Source organism: Plasmodium yoelii, assembly GCF_900002385.2.
Source record: "Plasmodium yoelii strain 17X genome assembly, chromosome: 12".
Lineage (NCBI taxonomy): Eukaryota > Apicomplexa > Aconoidasida > Haemosporida > Plasmodiidae > Plasmodium > Plasmodium yoelii.
The window spans coordinates 1,228,858-1,247,912 of record NC_036184.2 but is presented as its reverse complement, the minus strand read 5'-3'; the positions used below and the strand labels follow the sequence as shown (position 1 = coordinate 1,247,912).

General features: G+C 22.8%; 5 protein-coding genes across 5 annotated transcripts; 3 read left to right on the top strand and 2 right to left on the bottom strand.

Moving 5' to 3' along the window:
• Window positions 1-167: 167 nt before the first annotated feature.
• PY17X_1230700 (uncharacterized protein) lies at window positions 168-2,033 on the top strand (the record flags this gene model as incomplete). The annotated part of the gene is made up of 1 exon (XM_721024.1): window positions 168-2,033. One exon carries the CDS (start codon window positions 168-170, stop codon window positions 2,031-2,033), a length of 1,866 nt encoding a protein of 621 aa, XP_726117.1.
• A 734-nt stretch (window positions 2,034-2,767) lies between these two features.
• PY17X_1230600 (U3 small nucleolar RNA-associated protein 14, putative) lies at window positions 2,768-5,556 on the bottom strand (the record flags this gene model as incomplete). The annotated part of the gene is given in 3 exon segments (XM_034637631.1): window positions 2,768-5,332; window positions 5,346-5,408; window positions 5,422-5,556. The coding sequence occupies 3 exon segments, from the start codon at window positions 5,554-5,556 to the stop codon at window positions 2,768-2,770; spliced, it is 2,763 nt and encodes a 920-aa protein (XP_034493573.1).
• Window positions 5,557-7,367: 1,811 nt separating this feature from the next.
• On the bottom strand, window positions 7,368-9,678 carry PY17X_1230500 (filament assembling protein, putative; the record flags this gene model as incomplete). The annotated part of the gene is made up of 2 exons (XM_721018.1): window positions 7,368-7,604; window positions 8,074-9,678. 2 exons carry the CDS (start codon window positions 9,676-9,678, stop codon window positions 7,368-7,370), a joined length of 1,842 nt encoding a protein of 613 aa, XP_726111.1.
• A 2,504-nt stretch (window positions 9,679-12,182) lies between these two features.
• Window positions 12,183-14,198, top strand: PY17X_1230400 (mitogen-activated protein kinase organizer 1, putative; the record flags this gene model as incomplete). Its single annotated transcript, XM_022956825.1, has 7 exons — window positions 12,183-12,234; window positions 12,528-12,644; window positions 12,779-12,844; window positions 12,942-13,010; window positions 13,135-13,288; window positions 13,431-13,624; window positions 13,756-14,198. The coding sequence occupies 7 exons, from the start codon at window positions 12,183-12,185 to the stop codon at window positions 14,196-14,198; spliced, it is 1,095 nt and encodes a 364-aa protein (XP_022812669.1).
• Window positions 14,199-15,519: 1,321 nt separating this feature from the next.
• PY17X_1230300 (DNA repair and recombination protein RAD54, putative) lies at window positions 15,520-18,645 on the top strand (the record flags this gene model as incomplete). The annotated part of the gene is made up of 1 exon (XM_022956824.1): window positions 15,520-18,645. One exon carries the CDS (start codon window positions 15,520-15,522, stop codon window positions 18,643-18,645), a length of 3,126 nt encoding a protein of 1,041 aa, XP_022812668.1.
• Window positions 18,646-19,055: the final 410 nt, after the last annotated feature.

Sequence of the window (19,055 nt, the reverse complement as noted above, 5' to 3'; positions counted from 1 at the left end):
TTATAGTTTTGGAAATGTTTAAATAATTTGTCCCATCAAGTAACAAAACAATCAATGATAAAAATTTTGATTACTCAGATTATAAATAAAAGATCCATGTATATATACATCCAATTATATAAGAAATTAAGAAAGGAGTATATAATGTTAATTAGCTAGCTAATAAAATGGGGAAAAAAAAAAAATATGTATATTTGGAATTTTCCATAAATACAATAAGATTAGGAAAAGTTTATTTTGAATTATATAATGATGAAGGAATAGAAAAATCAATAGAAAATTTTTTAAGTCTATGTAAAGGAAATGAATATCATAGTATTTACTCAAATGAAATGTTAACATATAAAAATTGTAAAATAGAAAAAATAAAAAAAAATAAATCAATAAAATGTGGCTATTTAAGAAATAAGGTTCATTTAGGAAATAAGAATAATAACTTTGAATATATTAGTAACAATTTATTAACAAATAAAAATAAATATGAAAAAATTGAATGTATTTATGGAGAGACATATAATAAAGAATATTCACAAAGAAAACATTTAAGTGCAGGTTTATTAACAGTTATTCAAGTAGGAAAAAAAAAATGTTCCTCAATTTTTAAAATTACATTAAATAAAATAAAAAAATATGATAATAAAAATGTTATTATTGGACGGGTAATTAAAAATATGCACATTATACGAGCAATTGAATTATTGCCTGTTAATAATTTTTATCAACCAAAGGTTAACATTTATATATCTGATTGTAATGAAATACATGAATCTTTTTTTAAATCTGAACAAATATCAAATAGACAATCATATATTAATAGTTTATTTAATAATTTTTATGAAACAAATAAAAATAAAATAGATGACGAATTTGATGCAGAAAATGACCTTCCTATATATGACTCACTAAATGCTAAAGACAGAGATAATAAAAATAAAGTTACAGAAAAACAAAAAGGTATTGAATTGCTAAACAAAATACTTGAAACTATTGAATTGGGTTCGAAACATGCAGAAAAAGAATTGCCACAACAAGTTGCTAAAATAAGTGAGAATGAGCAAGGTCAAGATGAAACCCATGCCCAAAGCCAGCATAAAAATGAGCATAAAAATGAGCATAAAAATGAACATAAAAATGAGCATAAAAAACGAGATGCCTCACAAGAATACTATAAAATAGATAATGACCAAGCAAGTAAGAAAATTTCCGAAAAAATTGAAGAAAAAGAGGAATCTTTGGAATCATGTGTAAACATATTTGAAAAAAATATAAACAAAGAAATGACAGAAAGGGAAAGGAGACTGTTAGAAATCCAACTAAAAATAAATCAATCAAAAAGCTTAAATGAAATGGAAAATATAAAAGAAAAAATGGGCCAATCTTTTACTGGCCAACGAAATAAATATTTAGAATATATTAATTACACATTTGAAAAAAATAAAAACGTAGTAAATGCTGTTCCAAAAGGAATCAAAAAACAGACGCAAAAAAATGTCCCAGAAAATGAGCGAAATGAGCAAGCCGAACAAAATGAGAAAGTCGAACAAAATGAGCAAGCCGAACAAAATGAGCAAGCCGAACCAAATGAGCGAAATGAACAAACCGAAGAAAGGAACTACGTTTACAATACAAGCGCTATAAAGGCGTACAATTCGATAAGCAAAAAAAAAAAAAAAAAAATGGAAGCATATGAACTTGATAATGATATAAATTTATACAAAAAAATAAAATTTAATTTGTCAATAAATAGAAAAATATATGATGAAAAAAAAGAAATATATGGTAAAAATTTTTATGGAAATAATTTGTTAATTCATGATAATACACCATGTACTGATAAAGATAAAAATAAAGTTATAGAATTCTGTAAAAAACAAGAAGAATTAAGAAGTAAGCTTAGTAGAAAAAGAACAAATGATAATGAAATTTTCAAAAATTATATTAATAGGCGAAATAAAATATATAATAAAAAGTTGGATCGTTATTTTAATGAACATACAGCAGAAATAAGACGAAATTTGGAGAAACAACATTGAATAAACTTTCCATATATCTACCTATTTTCTCTGTGTGCAAATAGCCACACATTGTTTTGTTTGCTTTTTTTTTGTAAAGATATTCATATGTCATACTATTTTATAAAATTTTAACGTAGCACATTTCCTCATAAACCCGTTTCTACATACCCATATATACACACACATATATATACACACATATATATACATATTTATTTATTTATTTATTCATTCATCCATTCGTGTGTGCTTTCCTTTTTTATACGATATGCAACTATCATTGTATCCTTCATTAAGAACAAACACAATTTTCCCAAAAAACTAATTAAAATATATACCTATGTGGTTGAATATGTTAATATTTAATTAAAAAAAATAATATTCCTTACGGAATGAGAATATCTATGAAAATTGTTCACTCCACACACACATGTCGAAAAATGCTGATTGCAAAAAAGACATATGCACATGCATATATATACATAAACAAGCACGTAATGGAGGACATTTAAGCAAAAAATTAAGAATGTTTAAGCAAAAAATTGAGAATGTTTAAGCAAAAAATTAAGAATATATTTTCAAAAAAAATGATATACTATGTATCACTTAAATTAAACAAATAAAAAAAAACAATGATATTTAATTTTGAGTGTTTAGCTAGCCAAAAAAAAATGTAAAAATTCTGAACGTTCATATTTTTTTTGTATTTTTTTGTATTTTTTTGTATTTTTTGTATTTTTTGTATTTTTTGTTCACAATTTTGCCTTATTTTTTTTTTTCCTTAAAGTTAATATACTTGCAATTTCAAATGGATTATGAACTAATGGAGAAATAATATTTCCAACTTTATTTGTCACTTGTGGTGCTATTAATTTGTTAAATGTAGAAATATCATTAACCTCTTTATTTATATTTATATTTAATGATTTTTCATATTCATTTTTTTCATATGGATATGGTATTTTATCTACATAATATACATCAAATTTTTTATCTTTTTTATTAAGAACATTTATAGTATGTAATGGCATATTTTTTTTTTTTTCAATAATTTCTTTTTCTTTTTTAATTATATTTTGTTCTCTTTCTATCAATGTATTATAATTACACCATTCATTTACGTTTAGTTCTTCTCCTGTTATTTTTTCACTGTCACTTAATTCGAATAATTCTTCATCTTCTCTATTATTAATAGTATCATTTATATTTATATAATCCTCATAAATATTATTTTCAAAATTATATACAGTTAGTTTTTCTCCATATTGTTTCAAAACGTCTTCATCATTTATTTTATCGATATCTACGAGATCGTTGATTTGTTTTTCGTCTATCATATCCTTTTTATTATTTTTTTTTTCGCCTTTTTTTTCGCCTTTTTTTTCGCCTTTTTTTTCGTCTTTTTTTTCGTCTGTCGTATCCTTTTCACTATTTGTTTTTTCATCGTCCTTTTCTTCTGTGTTATTATTTTCTACATCCTTAGCATCTGGTTCCTCAATTTCATTTTCGTTTATTTCAAAATCGAGATTTATAATATTGTTCGTATTTAACACAGCATTTTTTCGTAACATATTTCCTAAATCGATATCTTCTTTTAATTGTAATTTAGCTTTTTCAACTTGTTTGGAGCTTAACTTTGATATTTCAGTATCTTCAACTAGCGAAAGTTCATTTTGGCCATTTTGGCTATTTTGGCTATTTTCATCATCTGAAGAATTTAATAAAGAATCATTTTCGTCTGTCTTATTTTCTGCCTTTTCTAGTAGCTGTTTTCTTTTTTTATAAATTTGATCATTTTTTTTTTTTTCTTCTGCATTTTTCATAAAAGAAAATCTTAATAAATTTCTTTTTTTCAATTCTTTTTTAACATTTTTTGCTCTTTCATTTTCGATATCAATACTATCTTCTTCATTTTGTTCATCAGTTTCACTATTATTAGATATTGTGTTATTTTCGATTTCTTGATATTTTGAATTAGCATTGCCAAAGGAATATTCGTCTTCTCCAATATCTTGTTGAATAGCTGTTTTTTGTACAATTTTTTTAAGCATATTTTTTTCTTCTTTATCTATTTGAAATGATTTTAACATTTCCTTTTTTAATTCTTCATTTTTATATCTATTAAGAAGATTAAAAATTTTTCTTTTTTTTTTTACATTATTTATTACATTTCTTTTTTTAGCATATTCATCTTCATAATTTCTAATATTTATTGCTAATTCAGGATGTTCAGAATATAATTTATCCCACATTTTTTCATGTTCTTTTTTTTCTTTAATTCTTAAATATTTTCTATATGATTTTGATTTAATATGTTTTCTCAATGCGTGTTTTTTTCGTTCCATAGCTAATAAATATTTTAGTTGTGATATTTTTTTAGATTGCTCTCTTTTTTTTTCTTTTCTATTTTTTAATATATCATCTGAAACAATAAGCATTTTAGATTTTTCTAAATTCTTTTTCATCTCTTCTTCAAAATTAAACACGTTTTTTTCTGCACTCTTCTCCACATCCGCACTTTTTTCCGCATCCACACTTTTTTCCGCATCCACACTTTTTTCCACATTTTTTTCAACATTTTTTTCAACATTTTTTTCCGCACCTTTTTCCACATTTTTAGCACTTAAATTATTATGCCTTTTAAGTAAATTTTTGTTAATATATTCCTCTGAATTTATATTATTATCATCTTTATTTTTTCCAAACATTACTCTCCATGAGTTTTGTATAACATTATATGACTTGTTTATTCTATTTAAATTTTGGACATTTTTTATATATGTCATTTGGGAATTTATTTTTTGTTCTTCTAAAACAGATATATGTCGATTTTTATCTTTTTTATCATATTTTAACGAATATATATCCTTAACAATATTCTTTTCCAAAATGTTATCACCAGACCCAATCAAATCTGTAATATCTAAAGTTTCCCCATTTCCATTTATTTTATATATATCATTATTTTGTGGGAGATAATTGTATACACTATTATCATCATCATCATTATCATCATCATTATCATCATCATTTCCCGATTCTACGCTTTCTGCATTATCCATATTTGTTTTATTTGTTTTATTTGTTTTATTATTTTTTTTATTTTTTTTACTATTTTTTTTTTCCCCATCATTTTCATTATAATCCTTTAAAAAGCTTATAAATTTTGTGGATGCATATTGATTTTCTTCATCATCATATGTTATTTTTTTTTTTTTTTTTTTTATTTTTTTTTTCGTAAATAAAACTCGAATTAGAATAAGTATCACTAAAGTGTTGAGGATTATCAATGGTACTATTTTCTTCTTCTGAAATATTTATTTCTTTGTTCATTTTTTTTTTTTTTTCCTTTTTCTTTTTTATTGTTTTTTTATCACCAGTTTTATTTGCTTTATTTTTTCCTTTTATTACTTCTTTTCCATTTTTTTTTTTTTTCAAAATTTTGGAAGTTTTCATTTTTTTTTTTTTTTTTTTTTATGGACAAATCTTCCATTTCTACATAATTCTTCACCTTATTTCCTTGTATATCACTGTTATTCATTTTTTATTTTGTCCTTTTTTTTTACCATCTGTAAAATATATACATACATATACATACATATATATACATACATATGACAATTTTTATTAAATAAGCTAATAGTACAAATAGATTGGTAACTAAACAGGCTATCTATATATAATATTTACATTAGTATATACATTATATAAATATTCCTTTCTTTATTTTAATTGGTTTGGTAAGTTATTATTAATTTGGTAAAGTACAATCCTATGTGAAGAATTCTAATATCATGTTTTCTTCTACAACTTAATTTGCATTATCGCTCATACAAAAATTAAAAAATATGCAAAAAAAAGAAAAAAAATAAATAAAAAAATAAAAAAATAAAAAATACGCAAAAAAAAATAAAAAAATAAATAAACAAATAAACAAATAAACAAATAACAAAAATAATATGCCGTTTCCAATCAGAGTTTTATATGCCGTGGCAGTTTTTATCTCCCTTTATCTATAAGGGAAAAATTACGATAAAACAAAAGTAGTGATATAAAAATAATTGAGCATTTCAAACTTAATATAAAATGTTATACAAATTATACAAAATTATTTGCATAAAGCTAATAAAACTATGTTACTGATTTAACATTCCTCAAATTAAATTTTATAATAAAAAAAAAATAGTTGCTATCATAATTTGTTCAAAGCTTCGTATTTTTTCATAATTAATTACATTTCTATAAAATATTATTATACTGTCATAAGTTTTAATTATATATCATTTTCATAACAAAAAAAAAATATAATAATAAATTGTTTGCATTTTTTACTTATATTCAATATGTATGCAAAATATATAACATTTTTATTTTTCACTGTGCTGCAAAAATATCAATTATTTTTTTCATTAATCTCAAAAAAAAAAAAAAAAAAATTATATATTTCATATTTTTTATATGGAAAGTGTTAATTTCGCATACGAATGCTTTCTCTTATCTTATATCATCTTATATCATCCTATACCATCCTATATCATCTTATTTCATATTACCTCAACCTATGCTACATGCATATATGCCATTTTTATTATAAAATATGAAAACAAATGTAGGTATTGTTATAAAAACGAGGGATTAATAATATATGGATATTTATTTGCAATTCGACAGATATATACATATTAAAATGTAATAATGTAATGAAAGACAGAAAGATTAAAAATGTTTCTATACTAATTAATGTGCATATAAATGGACAATATATACTAAAAAGGGTAATATAACATCATCTCTATATTAATTATGATTTAAAAAAAAAATATATTTATTTCGTATAAAATAAGAGTAAAGAACGTAAGCTATACTATAGTAGTATAATCAATATTTTATTTTTGTGAATTTTTTTTAATTATTAATAAATTTTTAACATATTATGAGTTTCAAAAAAATTATATATACATAAATGAACGTAAATGTGTATATTTTTTTTTGTTACTTTTTAATCTTAAAAACAAAACAAAATATACAAGACAATAAAATACTGAAATAACGAAATTATAAAAAGAAATACTACACAAAATAAACATATAAAAGGAAAAATAATAATACTTGAAACAATTGGGGAAATTTTTTTTTTTTAAATTTCAAGTATAAAAAATGTCGGAACTATTATTTTTTCTTATTTTCCACACAAACTTTTATGAATGTTGATAGTATTTTATATTTATAGTACCATAACAAATATAAGCAGTAAAATAAATCAAATAAAAATTATATGATATACATATATCATTGTTTTATTTTTATGTTAATGGTTATTTCCACATTTTATTTATTTATTTTTTTATTTATTTAATTTGAATTAATAAGTCTAAGCGAATCTTGTAATGCTTTAGTGTAATGATTAACTGCTTGTACAATATCATCATCAGCAGCTTCTCGTGCTTGCGATTCCATTACCAAACCATTTTTTATAGTTGATATTTCTTCGAGTACAAAATTTTGAAAATTTTCATTTTTTCCTTTATTTTCTCGTTTAATTTCTTCAATATATGATATTATTTCTTGATATTTGCTATCTCTAATTTTCTAAAAATCGGAAAAAAAATACACGCATGTATACATATTCACATACACCACATATGTATATACATACAATGAATATGGTAAACACAACATGCTCGTGGTATTCTCATATAATATGAAATAAAAAAAAATATGCACAAAATAGCTAGAATAAAAAAATGGAACGCAAAATAGCTAGAATAAAAAAATATGCACAAAATAGCTAGAAAAAAAACGGAACATAGCTAGAATAAAAAATTGTTCATAAAAAAAAAAATTTCTTCAAATGGCTAGTTCATTTTTTGAAAATCTGTCCAACTAATTTTGATGGATTTTTTAAATGTGCAACCCGTTTCATAAAGGGATTAAAATTTTAAGCATTACCATGTAAATTAATTGGCAATAATATATATTACATATATAGAGGAAAAAAAAAACATAAGAATACAACAAAATGTATAATAGTATATGAAATAATGCAGGAATTTATTACCTTTTCATTAGCGATTTTATTTTCGGATTTTTTTTCAATTTCTTCTAACTTTTTACAAATATTATTTTCCTTTTCTTTGTTATTTATTTTGTCTTGTTGAAAAGAGGCTTGTAAATTTGAAAATTCTTTTGCTATATGATTATTTTTTTTTTCAAGATTTTGTATACATTTAATTTTTTCATTTTCTATATTCCCACTTATAGTATTGATTTTATCGTTTAATACTTTTATAGCATTTTGAATTTCATTAACTTTATCATTAACAACATTTTCAATTTTTTCTTGAACTTTTGAGATTTCTGATGAAAAAATAGTTTGAATATTCTTATTATGTTCAATTCTTTTTTTAATTTCACTATTTAAATTTTTTTCTAATTTATTAATTGCTTCTCTAATTACATATATTTTTTCCTTTTCAACTGTTTTTTTTTGCATTATTTCATTTTTTATCTCTTTTTCAAATCCTTCAATTTTTTCACAAAGTCTTTTTATTTTTATTTTTGTATTATTGTTTATACATTTTTCATTTATATCAAATGATTTTCTAGGAATTTCACTAAACATTGTGTTATCATCATCATCATCATCATTATTATTATAATTTGTATTGTTTCTTTTTTTTAAACTACAACCGATATTATTTTTTTTTCCAACTTTAGTAGCTCTTTCACTACACATTTTGTTTGTTTTATAAAAAATGTTATCATCATCATATATAACTTCGCTATGGCTATTTTTTATATTTTTCATACTACAAACATTATTTATACTGCTGACCCTAGTCATGCATTTAATACTGTTCATACTATTTACTCGATTTACACTACTCATGTTTAATTTTAAATTAGTTTTATTGTTTTTGTCTAAAATATTTTTTGATATTTTATTATTTCCACTGTAATAGGATATATCGTTTTTTCTTAAATTTGATGAATGCTTAAAATTATTTTCATATATACTTTTTGAAGGAACTTCGTTAAAGTCATGTGTTTTAAGATCTTTTTTTTCCTTTTTATTTTCGTCTATATGACTATCTATTTTATATGTATTATTATAAATATCTTTATTCTCTTCTTTTGAATTATTTCTATTTATATCTATACATGTTTCTTCATTCCTATTTATAAATATATTTCTACTTAAGCTTCTTTTTGAATAGCTATTGCTAATGGTACTTCCAATATTACTATCTGTAGTACTACCTATATTACTTTCTGCTGTATTGCTTATATCACTACTTTGGTTACTTTTAATATCATCACTAATATGTGTTATGTATGTTTTTTTTAATTTATTTTTTTTATTTTTTTTTTTAAATAAATTTTCATAATATATATTGTTAGCACTGTTGTTTTTATTATTATTATTGTTATGAAATTTGGTAAAATTACTATGACTTTTATAATTATTTATTCCTAAAAAATTATCCACTGTGGTGTCTTCGATATTATTTTTTTCGTATGAACAAGATATGCTGTTGTTTTCTCTTTTATCAAAACTATTTTCGCTACTCTTTCTACTGTATTTTGATAAGTTATCATATGTTTTTTTTAAAAATTCGTCGTTATTCTTACTATTAATTAAATCTTCCTTTTTATCAAACATTATGGGAAATTATTAATAGCGTGAATTTGAGTGGGAAGTATTTTTATACGATTATTCTTACACTATATATGTACACACATATATATATTTATTTATTTTTTCTGAACGGCAAGGTATTTTTCACACTTTATTTGTTCTATTTTTTTGTCTATTACAAAAATTTATAAATTTTGCTAAAACAGTAATGCGATAAACGGAGTAAATATTTATATAACACATACACTATAATATGGAAAATATATTCACAAAAGCGGGTTTAAACTTTATTAAAATAAAAAGAAAAAAAATGTTTATATAAATTATATATCAAATAGCCAATATTATATATAACAAATATCTCTAAACTGTGTATAGAGTCTTTCGAAATATTCCTATACGAATAAAACGATAATATGAGAAGAAACACAAAAAGGTATTATCAATAAAAGATAAAAAAAAAAATAGTGCAAACACTTTGATATGTGAAATGTGAAACGTGGAATATTTTTTATGTTTTTATTCTTTTTACACGAAAAAAATTGCCATTGTGAATTAATACATGTATGCGTCCTTAATTTGTTTTATTTATTTGTTTGTTTTAATTTTATTCGATTTTAAATAGCACAAGGAAAAACAAAAAACACTTAATAGATGATTTTAGAGCATTCTTTTTTCAATTAAAAGAGTGTATAAAATCATCATCATATCAAATAATTTATATATACGAATAGATATTATTGTCCTATATAAAAAATAAATATTATAGGTGAAATAAATAATACATACATACATGCACATATTTTTAATTGTTCGAGTGTTTTATTTGTCTTCCTAATTTATAAGATACAAATAAAATTTATTTGGTTGGTCATTTATTTTTATATCAACAAAAATAAATATAAAATTGAAAAATATGTATTTCCAAATTATCTATATATATATACCACGTCAAAATCCGTAGTAAAAAAAAATAAATAATAACCCAATCATTGAACAAATAAATATTCACATGTATATATATTATACATACACAATGTATAAACAAATAATTGCTATCTTATATTTGCAACCGTTCTAAAATACACATGTATATATGTATTATGTATTTACGTATTATGTATTATGTATTATGCATGTCTTTTCAAAAACAAGAAATAAACGCAGACAGTAAAATACATTTTTCGGTATGCAAATTATAAAAAATAAGCAAAAATAAATGCAAAATAAACGAAAATAAATGCTAAGTAAACAAAAATAAATGCAAAGTAAACAAAAATAAATGCAAAGTAAAACAATACTGAATACAAAATAAATCACAAAATAAATCACAAAACAAATGAGTATATACAAAAATATTTATACATTATGTGTATTTTTATTTATGCAGAATAAATGCAGTAGTTGCATACTATATGCAACAATTTTATTTCATTTTATAGTATTCACATTGTGATATTTATTAAAATAAAATATATTTCATAGTCTTCTTTGTATATATATATGCAGTATAACAGCCTTAAATTTTTTAAATAGTATAAATTTTTTTAAATAGTATAAAATTTTTTAAATAGTATAAAATTTTTTAAATGCAGCCTTTTTTTCCAAAAAAAAATATATATGTATTTTTATTTGTGGAATATAATATCATACCATATACAAACAGTTCATATACATATTTTTATAAAGCATACAAAATATACATACAAAATTGAGAATCAATTTAGTTTAAGGTGTATAATTACTATCATATTTTAATTTGTCTTTTTCATTACATTTCATATAATTATTTATATTCTATTTTTGTATCCTTTTCGTATTTGTATTTTTATATATTTTTATATATTTTTTTATATTTTTTTTTTGATTTTCCCTCTTTTTTATTCATGTATTTCTCTATTATTTTTATTTTATTATATCATCATTTGCTGCAATCATGGTGCACATATAAACAAATTCCCTTTTTATGAAACAATGTAACACTTCCATATTTAAATTATATTAATTAATATAAACCCTTAACCTCAAAACAAATTGCAATGAAAATAAAAATTGAGATATTTCTATTATGATAAATGGGTATTAAGCAGTTATTATATTTTATTTCATTTTTAACTTTTAAAAAATTTGTAAATAAAAAAAATACCACAAGAATAGATAAAACTATAGAACACTCTCTTTATATATTCACAACCATATACACATATTTTATATTTTTTTCTCTTTATATTATTTTTAAAATATATTTTTTTTTTTTTTTTTTAAATCATGACATTTATTTTTAGTCGTAAAATTATCAGCTCACCAAAAAATTTTATTTTTTTTTATATCAATATGTAGCTATAAAGAGAAAACTAAAAAAAAATATGCTTACATATTTATTTCTATATTTTTTTATGGATATATTTCAATTTTAAAATTATACAACATTTGTGTACATAAAATGATATTCCTTTATCACACAGAAATGTTTATTAATATGTTGTTTTCATGATGGCATAAATAAAAATTATAAAAAATTCTATACCATGGATATTGATATGAAAGCAAAAAAAACAACTACATTATCAGGGCATAAAGGTTTGTATCTTTTTATATCTATAACTTACTATTTTGTTAACTTACAAATTGATCTCTATATATGTGATAATAAATGGTGTTTGTATAGTTTCCTTCGTTCTATAATAAAACATATCTAATATATATTTGTTTGTTAATGTTTTTATTTAAAAAAAAAAAAAAAAATTATTTCTTGTTTAATCAGTGTATAATTAAATTATTATATAGTCCTGCAGTATAGACGATAAGCTATAGTTAACATATAAAATTAATAATAAAATTAGTAAATTATTTTTTTTTCTCGTTAAATACAGCATGCATAACTAAAATATTATTCAGCGATGATGGAAATTATATCATAAGTTCGAGTTTAGATAATACTGTTTGCCTTTGGAATGTTAACACATTTTTGCATATAAATACTTATAAAGGTTTGGCATTTTTCTTCTTCATAAAAAAAAAATCAACATGACATAGAATAACAAAATTTTATGTAACGCTCTATCTTACTTTATCTTGCTCTGTCTCACCCTATCTCATTCTCTCCCATTTTTCACATTTACAGATGTTCACAAAAAGGGAATAAATGATATAGCACTTTTCCGAGATAATACAAAGTTTTTCTCGGCTGGTATATATACCAAAATTTTCAACTTAAACATGTGCATGTAAAGGTGGCACTTTTAACTACACACATATTTATGATTCAACTCTTTCCATTGTTTCAGGAAATGATTCGCACGTATATCTTTGGGATACCTTGTCTAACAAAATTTTAAACAGAATCAGCGTAAATGGTTACAAAAATTAAAAAATGATAAAAAAAAAAATGATAAAAAAAAAAAATGATAAAAAAAAAAAATGATAAAAAAAAACGAAAAGTGTATGACATGTTCATATATTTATTAATTTTATTCACAGATAAGGTAAATGTAGCTAAATTACACAAAGACGAAAAATTGCTTATTTGTAGTAAAAATAACTCAGTCAATATCTATGACTTTAGAGAAAGAGATTTCAAAAAAAAAAATACCCCCTTGCAAGTTCTCAACGATGCCAAGGACCTTATTTCTGAGTAGGCATATACACGAAACGCGTATGTATCATAAGCATGTACATATATATATATATATATATATATATATATACATATACATGTGTGTGTGTGTATCTTTGTTTCGCTATTTATTGGCTTCCCTTGTGCACCTCCCTTTTAGCATATTTGTCGACGACTTTGAAATATACAGTTGCAGTATCGACAACTCGCTGAGACTCTATGATATTCGAATGGGCAAAATGATGAGCTACAATATGCAATCCTCTATTCTTAGCATGGATATAACAAACGATAGAAATTATGTGTGCACTTATTTGATAGATAACACCATTAAATTAGTAGAAAAAAATAGCGGTAAAAAAAAATAGGATAAATGAGTTTCTTCGTCATTTAAGGCCAATATTATCCTTTAATATTTTTTCATTAAACATAAGATAAAATATATAATAACTTTTTATCTTTTTTTTTTTTTTTTTCATGAATAGGGACTGTGCTAGGGTTATATAAAGGCGACATAAATAATAATCATAGAAGGAATATAAAATTTGATATTAAAAACAAGTTTATTTTTTCCTGCTCTTATAAAGATGAATTGTGTATATATGATATTGTTAAGAGTAACATAATAAATAATGATTCATTTTATAAAGAACTGAAATATGAAGAAAACCTAGATATTTACAAAAATACATACTATAAATTGCATATTGGAAACCCAACATATTATTTAAATATTAATAATCATGTATTAGGAGAAAACAGTTACATAGACAAACATAAATATAATTCAATTTTAAATAAACACAAATATTATGGTAAAAAAGAACCGAAATTTTCATTAGATATGGAATTTCAAAATATAGACAATAAATTAGTATGTGGTGATATATATGGGAATATACATGTATTTAAGTTGTATTACTCTTAATATTTTTTAAAAGAAAATTATCTTTCAGTTAAATATGTTTTTTATTTTGTTGGGGTTATATTTACTTTCGATTTACTATATTTTTTTAGTGTTCTATTATTTTGTTGGCACAAAGAAGATCAGGCAAAACTAGCCTCTTTATGTGTGTGTTTCAAAAACAACCTGAACAATTCATAATTTTTCATTATTATTATTTTTATTTTATGCTAGCTAAAAGCCAAAATGAAATTAAAAAAAAAATTTTCATACGCTTTTAAAGTATTAAATGTAATTCATTTTTATTACTTGTTCAGAATTTTTTTTTTTATTATTTTACATACACTATAAACATATTTAAAATATCTTAACAATTTTTGCTAAAAATATTATTCAAATGGGGAGTAAAAAAAAGAGGGGGAAATAGGGCTTATATACAATATTAGCTGTGTATAATATTATAACAATTTATTGGCTAATCTTGTATGTATTTTATAAAAATAAAAATATAATATTTAAATCTTTAAAACAAAAAATTAAGGTATTATTTTAAATAATATTTATACCTTTAAAAATAGATTTGCTTATTTGTGTAAAAAAAAAGTAGCAATAATGATTTTGTATATGTATACATATAGTCATACACTTGTGTATTCCATTTTTTTCTCACATTTTAAATTTAATTTTTATTAATAAAATAATTTTTTTGTTCATTTAATTATTTTGAATTCGTTATTAGCAATATTGAATATTTATAAAAATTAATGCGAACTTATCATTTAGTCTTGTTTATCATAAAAGTATTATAATGTTGAGCTAACAAAGAATAGTCTCCCCATTATTTGCATATATATCGTACATACATTTTATATATGTATTATCTTTCCTACTTACACACACAATTCATAACATTTATTTCATTTCCCCCTTTTTTTTTTTATCGAGAACAAGATAACGCTTTAAAATATCACTGTTACATCATAATTCTTCATAAAAAAAGTTATTTAAATATGAATGTATTTTCCTTAATTTTGTAATATCAATTTCTATAATTAAAATTGCAAGTGCAATCGCGTATATGTGAAATATACATGCATGTGCATTATTTGTATGTATTAGTTTTTTTTTTTTATACACAGTTACACATTTTGTTCATAATATAATAAGTTATTCTGATTAGTGTACTAAAATAATTATAGAATTTATTCTCTTTATTAATCCTGTTTACGGCATAGCACAATTCACTCATATAAATACATCCATGTATATGCGTTAAAAAATATATGTATATATATATATATATATGCACAGTTAGCGAATTTAACAGTTTTAATATACCCATATTATGAGAAAATACGGAGGTAACACAAAACGAAACAGAGATGATGAGGCAGATGAAAGCAACAACACAGATAGAAAATGTATTACATTGGTTAGAGCAACATTATTACCAATTTTGAGTATAGGTAAAAATGAGAAAACAACATTGTTTACACCATTTCGAAACCCATTACCAGGATTCGTAAGTGATAAAAGTTTATATTTAAGAAAAACATTAGGTGCTAAAGTAAGGAAAACGGGATGGATAAACTTGATGAAAAATTCAATCCCTAGAAGATCAGATGAAACAGGTGATGAAAATGATAAAGTTGAAGATATAATAAGAAAATTTGACCCTTTAGTTTTGTATGAAGATGAAAATAGTAAGATAGAAGTTGATCCAATATTAGCACAATACTTAAGAGAACATCAAAGAGAGGGTGTACAATTTGTTTTTGAATGTTTAATGAATTTAAAAGATGAAAAAATAAGTGGATGTATATTAGCTGATGATATGGGTTTAGGAAAAACACTGCAAAGTATAAGTGTATTATATACATTATTAAAACAGGGATATAATAAAAAGGCAGCAGTAAGAAGATGCTTAATTTTATGTCCTGCTAGTTTAATAAATAATTGGAATGATGAAATTAATAAATGGTTACCAAACAGATGTACTGTAACATGTGTTAACGATAGTGCAAAGGAAAAGATTGTAAGTAAATTAGAAGGGTTTAAATATGATTTAAAATCAACAATTTTGATATGTTCCTATGAATGTTTTCGTATTAATAATGATTCAATTGATAAGTCCGCTATAGATATGATAATATGTGATGAAGCACATCGATTAAAAAACGATAAAACCAAGACATATACAAGTATATATAAATTATCAGCAAAAAAAAGATTATTATTATCAGGTACACCAATACAAAACGATTTAGGAGAATTCTTTGCATTGATTTCTTTATGTAACCCTGATTTATTTGATGATACTAATTCATTTCGAAAAAAATTTGCGAATCCAATATTAATAGGTCGAGATAAAGATGCAACAGAAAAGGAGCAACAAATTGCATCTGAGCGTTTAGCAGAGTTGTCAACTATTACTAACAAGTTTATTTTAAGAAGAACAAATAATTTATTATCTAAAGTTTTACCAGTAAAATATTTAATAAACATTTTTATAAAACTAAATCCAATACAAGAAGCTTTATATGTATTATTTTTAAAGGATAAGAAATTATTAAAACCTGATAACTCAAACAATAAAGTTAATGTATTAATTAATATAAAAAAATTAGAAAAAATATGTAACCATCCTTTATTACTGAATGCAAATGATATAAAGGACATTGGTCATATTCCAGTTGTAAAACTGATTGAAGATGTGATAGCAGAAAATGTAAAAGGTCGAGGAAATAAATTAAGTAATAAAAATAGTGTTAATTCGTCTGCTAATAATAGTACGGAAAATATCAATGCTACTCTTAACAATAATAATAATTGTTCGAAAGATGGAGACTATTTGAGAGAAAGGAGGAAAGCAGTTGAATTAGATTATGATAAATCTGTAAAAAAATTAATAGAAGAATGTAAAAGAGATGTATATAGGTGTTATTATAATCTATCATCTAAATTTCAATTATTACATTTTTTGCTTAAAACAATAAAACAAGAAACTAACGATAAAGTAGTTATAGTAAGTAACTACACACAGACATTAGATTATATGGAAATATTGTGTAGAGAAAATTATTATAAATTTGTTAGACTAGATGGTGGTATTAGCATAAAAAAACGTCATAAAGTTATTAGTGATTTTACCAATACAGATGATATATTTATTTTTTTATTATCTTCAAAATCGGGAGGATGTGGTATTAATTTAATAAGTTCAAATAGACTTATTTTATTAGATCCTGATTGGAATCCAGCAAATGATAAGCAAGCATTAGCACGAGTTTGGCGTGAAGGTCAGAAAAAAATTTGTTATATTTATAGACTATTTTGTACAGGTACTATTGATGAAAAAGTATATCAAAGACAAATAAGCAAAGATGGTTTATCTTCAATGATTGTAACAAATACTAATTTATCTAAGGATCAATTATCCGATGAAAATGTTAAAAAATTATTTAATTATAAAAATAACACGATATGTGAAACTCATGATAATATTGAATGTAATAGATGTAACTTTAAAGATAATACAGAAGTATATTCTGAACAGTTAGAAGATTTTGAAGAAGAAGATGTTAATACTTGGGCACATCATTTAAATATCGACACAGTACCAGATGCAGTTTTAATTAAAGCGGTTAAAGAAGCAACAGAATGTAAAATAAATCACATGAACACATTACCAATACTTAAAAAATTAAAGCATGAATTTGTTACCTTTTCTATGAGTTGTAAAATAGAATTTAGAGATGATCTTATCAAACAAAAGGCAAACAAAAATAATACTTCATACCAGCCTATTGCGATATCGGAAAAAAAAGAACCTACTAAGGCAAAGCGAGCCAAACCAAAAGAAGACAGCGAATATAGTGACAGCACAAATGATGAAGAAGAAGAGGAGGAAGATGAGGAGGAAGATGAGGAGGAAGAAGATGAGGAAGAGGAGGAAAATGAAGATGAATATGAAGAGGAAGATGAGGAAGAAGATGAGGAGGAAGAGGACCAAAAGAGAAGAATGAAAACAAAAGAGTGCACAAAAAGACTTCGAGAAATAATGGGATATCAAAAGGAAAAAGAATTAATTAAGAAACAGAACAATTCGAATGAAATTGAAAAACGAGAAGAAAAAGAAGAAGAGGAAGAGGAGGAAGAAGAAGAAGATCTGATTAGTAGAGATAATTCATTTTCTCATAAAATTGAAAATTCAAAAAATGAAAAAAAAAAACAAGACAACATTAATAATGTATTTGAATTAAATAATCAAGAAAAATCAACAAAATTAAAAATGAATGAAAAAAATGGATGTGATGATTTAAACTCAGTACGAGTTACAAGAAATATGACTCAAAAAAATCTTATGGAACTTTTATCACAAGATGATGAATCTAAACCTGAGGTTTTAATATCACAAGATGAAGATATGTCAGTTGAAAATATCAGTACCGATAGTTCTTGTTTTGTATGATGTACATAATTTTATTTAGATAAATTTGTGAGCAATGCTATTTATATTTTTCATAATATATCATAGATAAAAATAGCAGTTTCACAACATTATAATGTGTAAACTTTTTGAAAGGTATATAATTTGTGAAGAAAAAAAAAAAAAAAAAAAAAAAAAAAAAAAAAAAAGTTGAAAAGTTGAATTGATACTTGGGAATTTTATTTGGGCAAACAACAATTTAGATATATTAAAAAAAATGTTAAAGGTTATAATAATAAAATAAGGTATTAATAAAAATTAAAAGATTTAAGAAAATATAATTGTAAAGAATCATAAAACTGTTAAACAATGTCTTAGGATGTTTAGCTATTTTAAAAGGGATGGGGAGATAGAAAAATTCCAAAGTCGAGTGCACATGCATGTATATATAT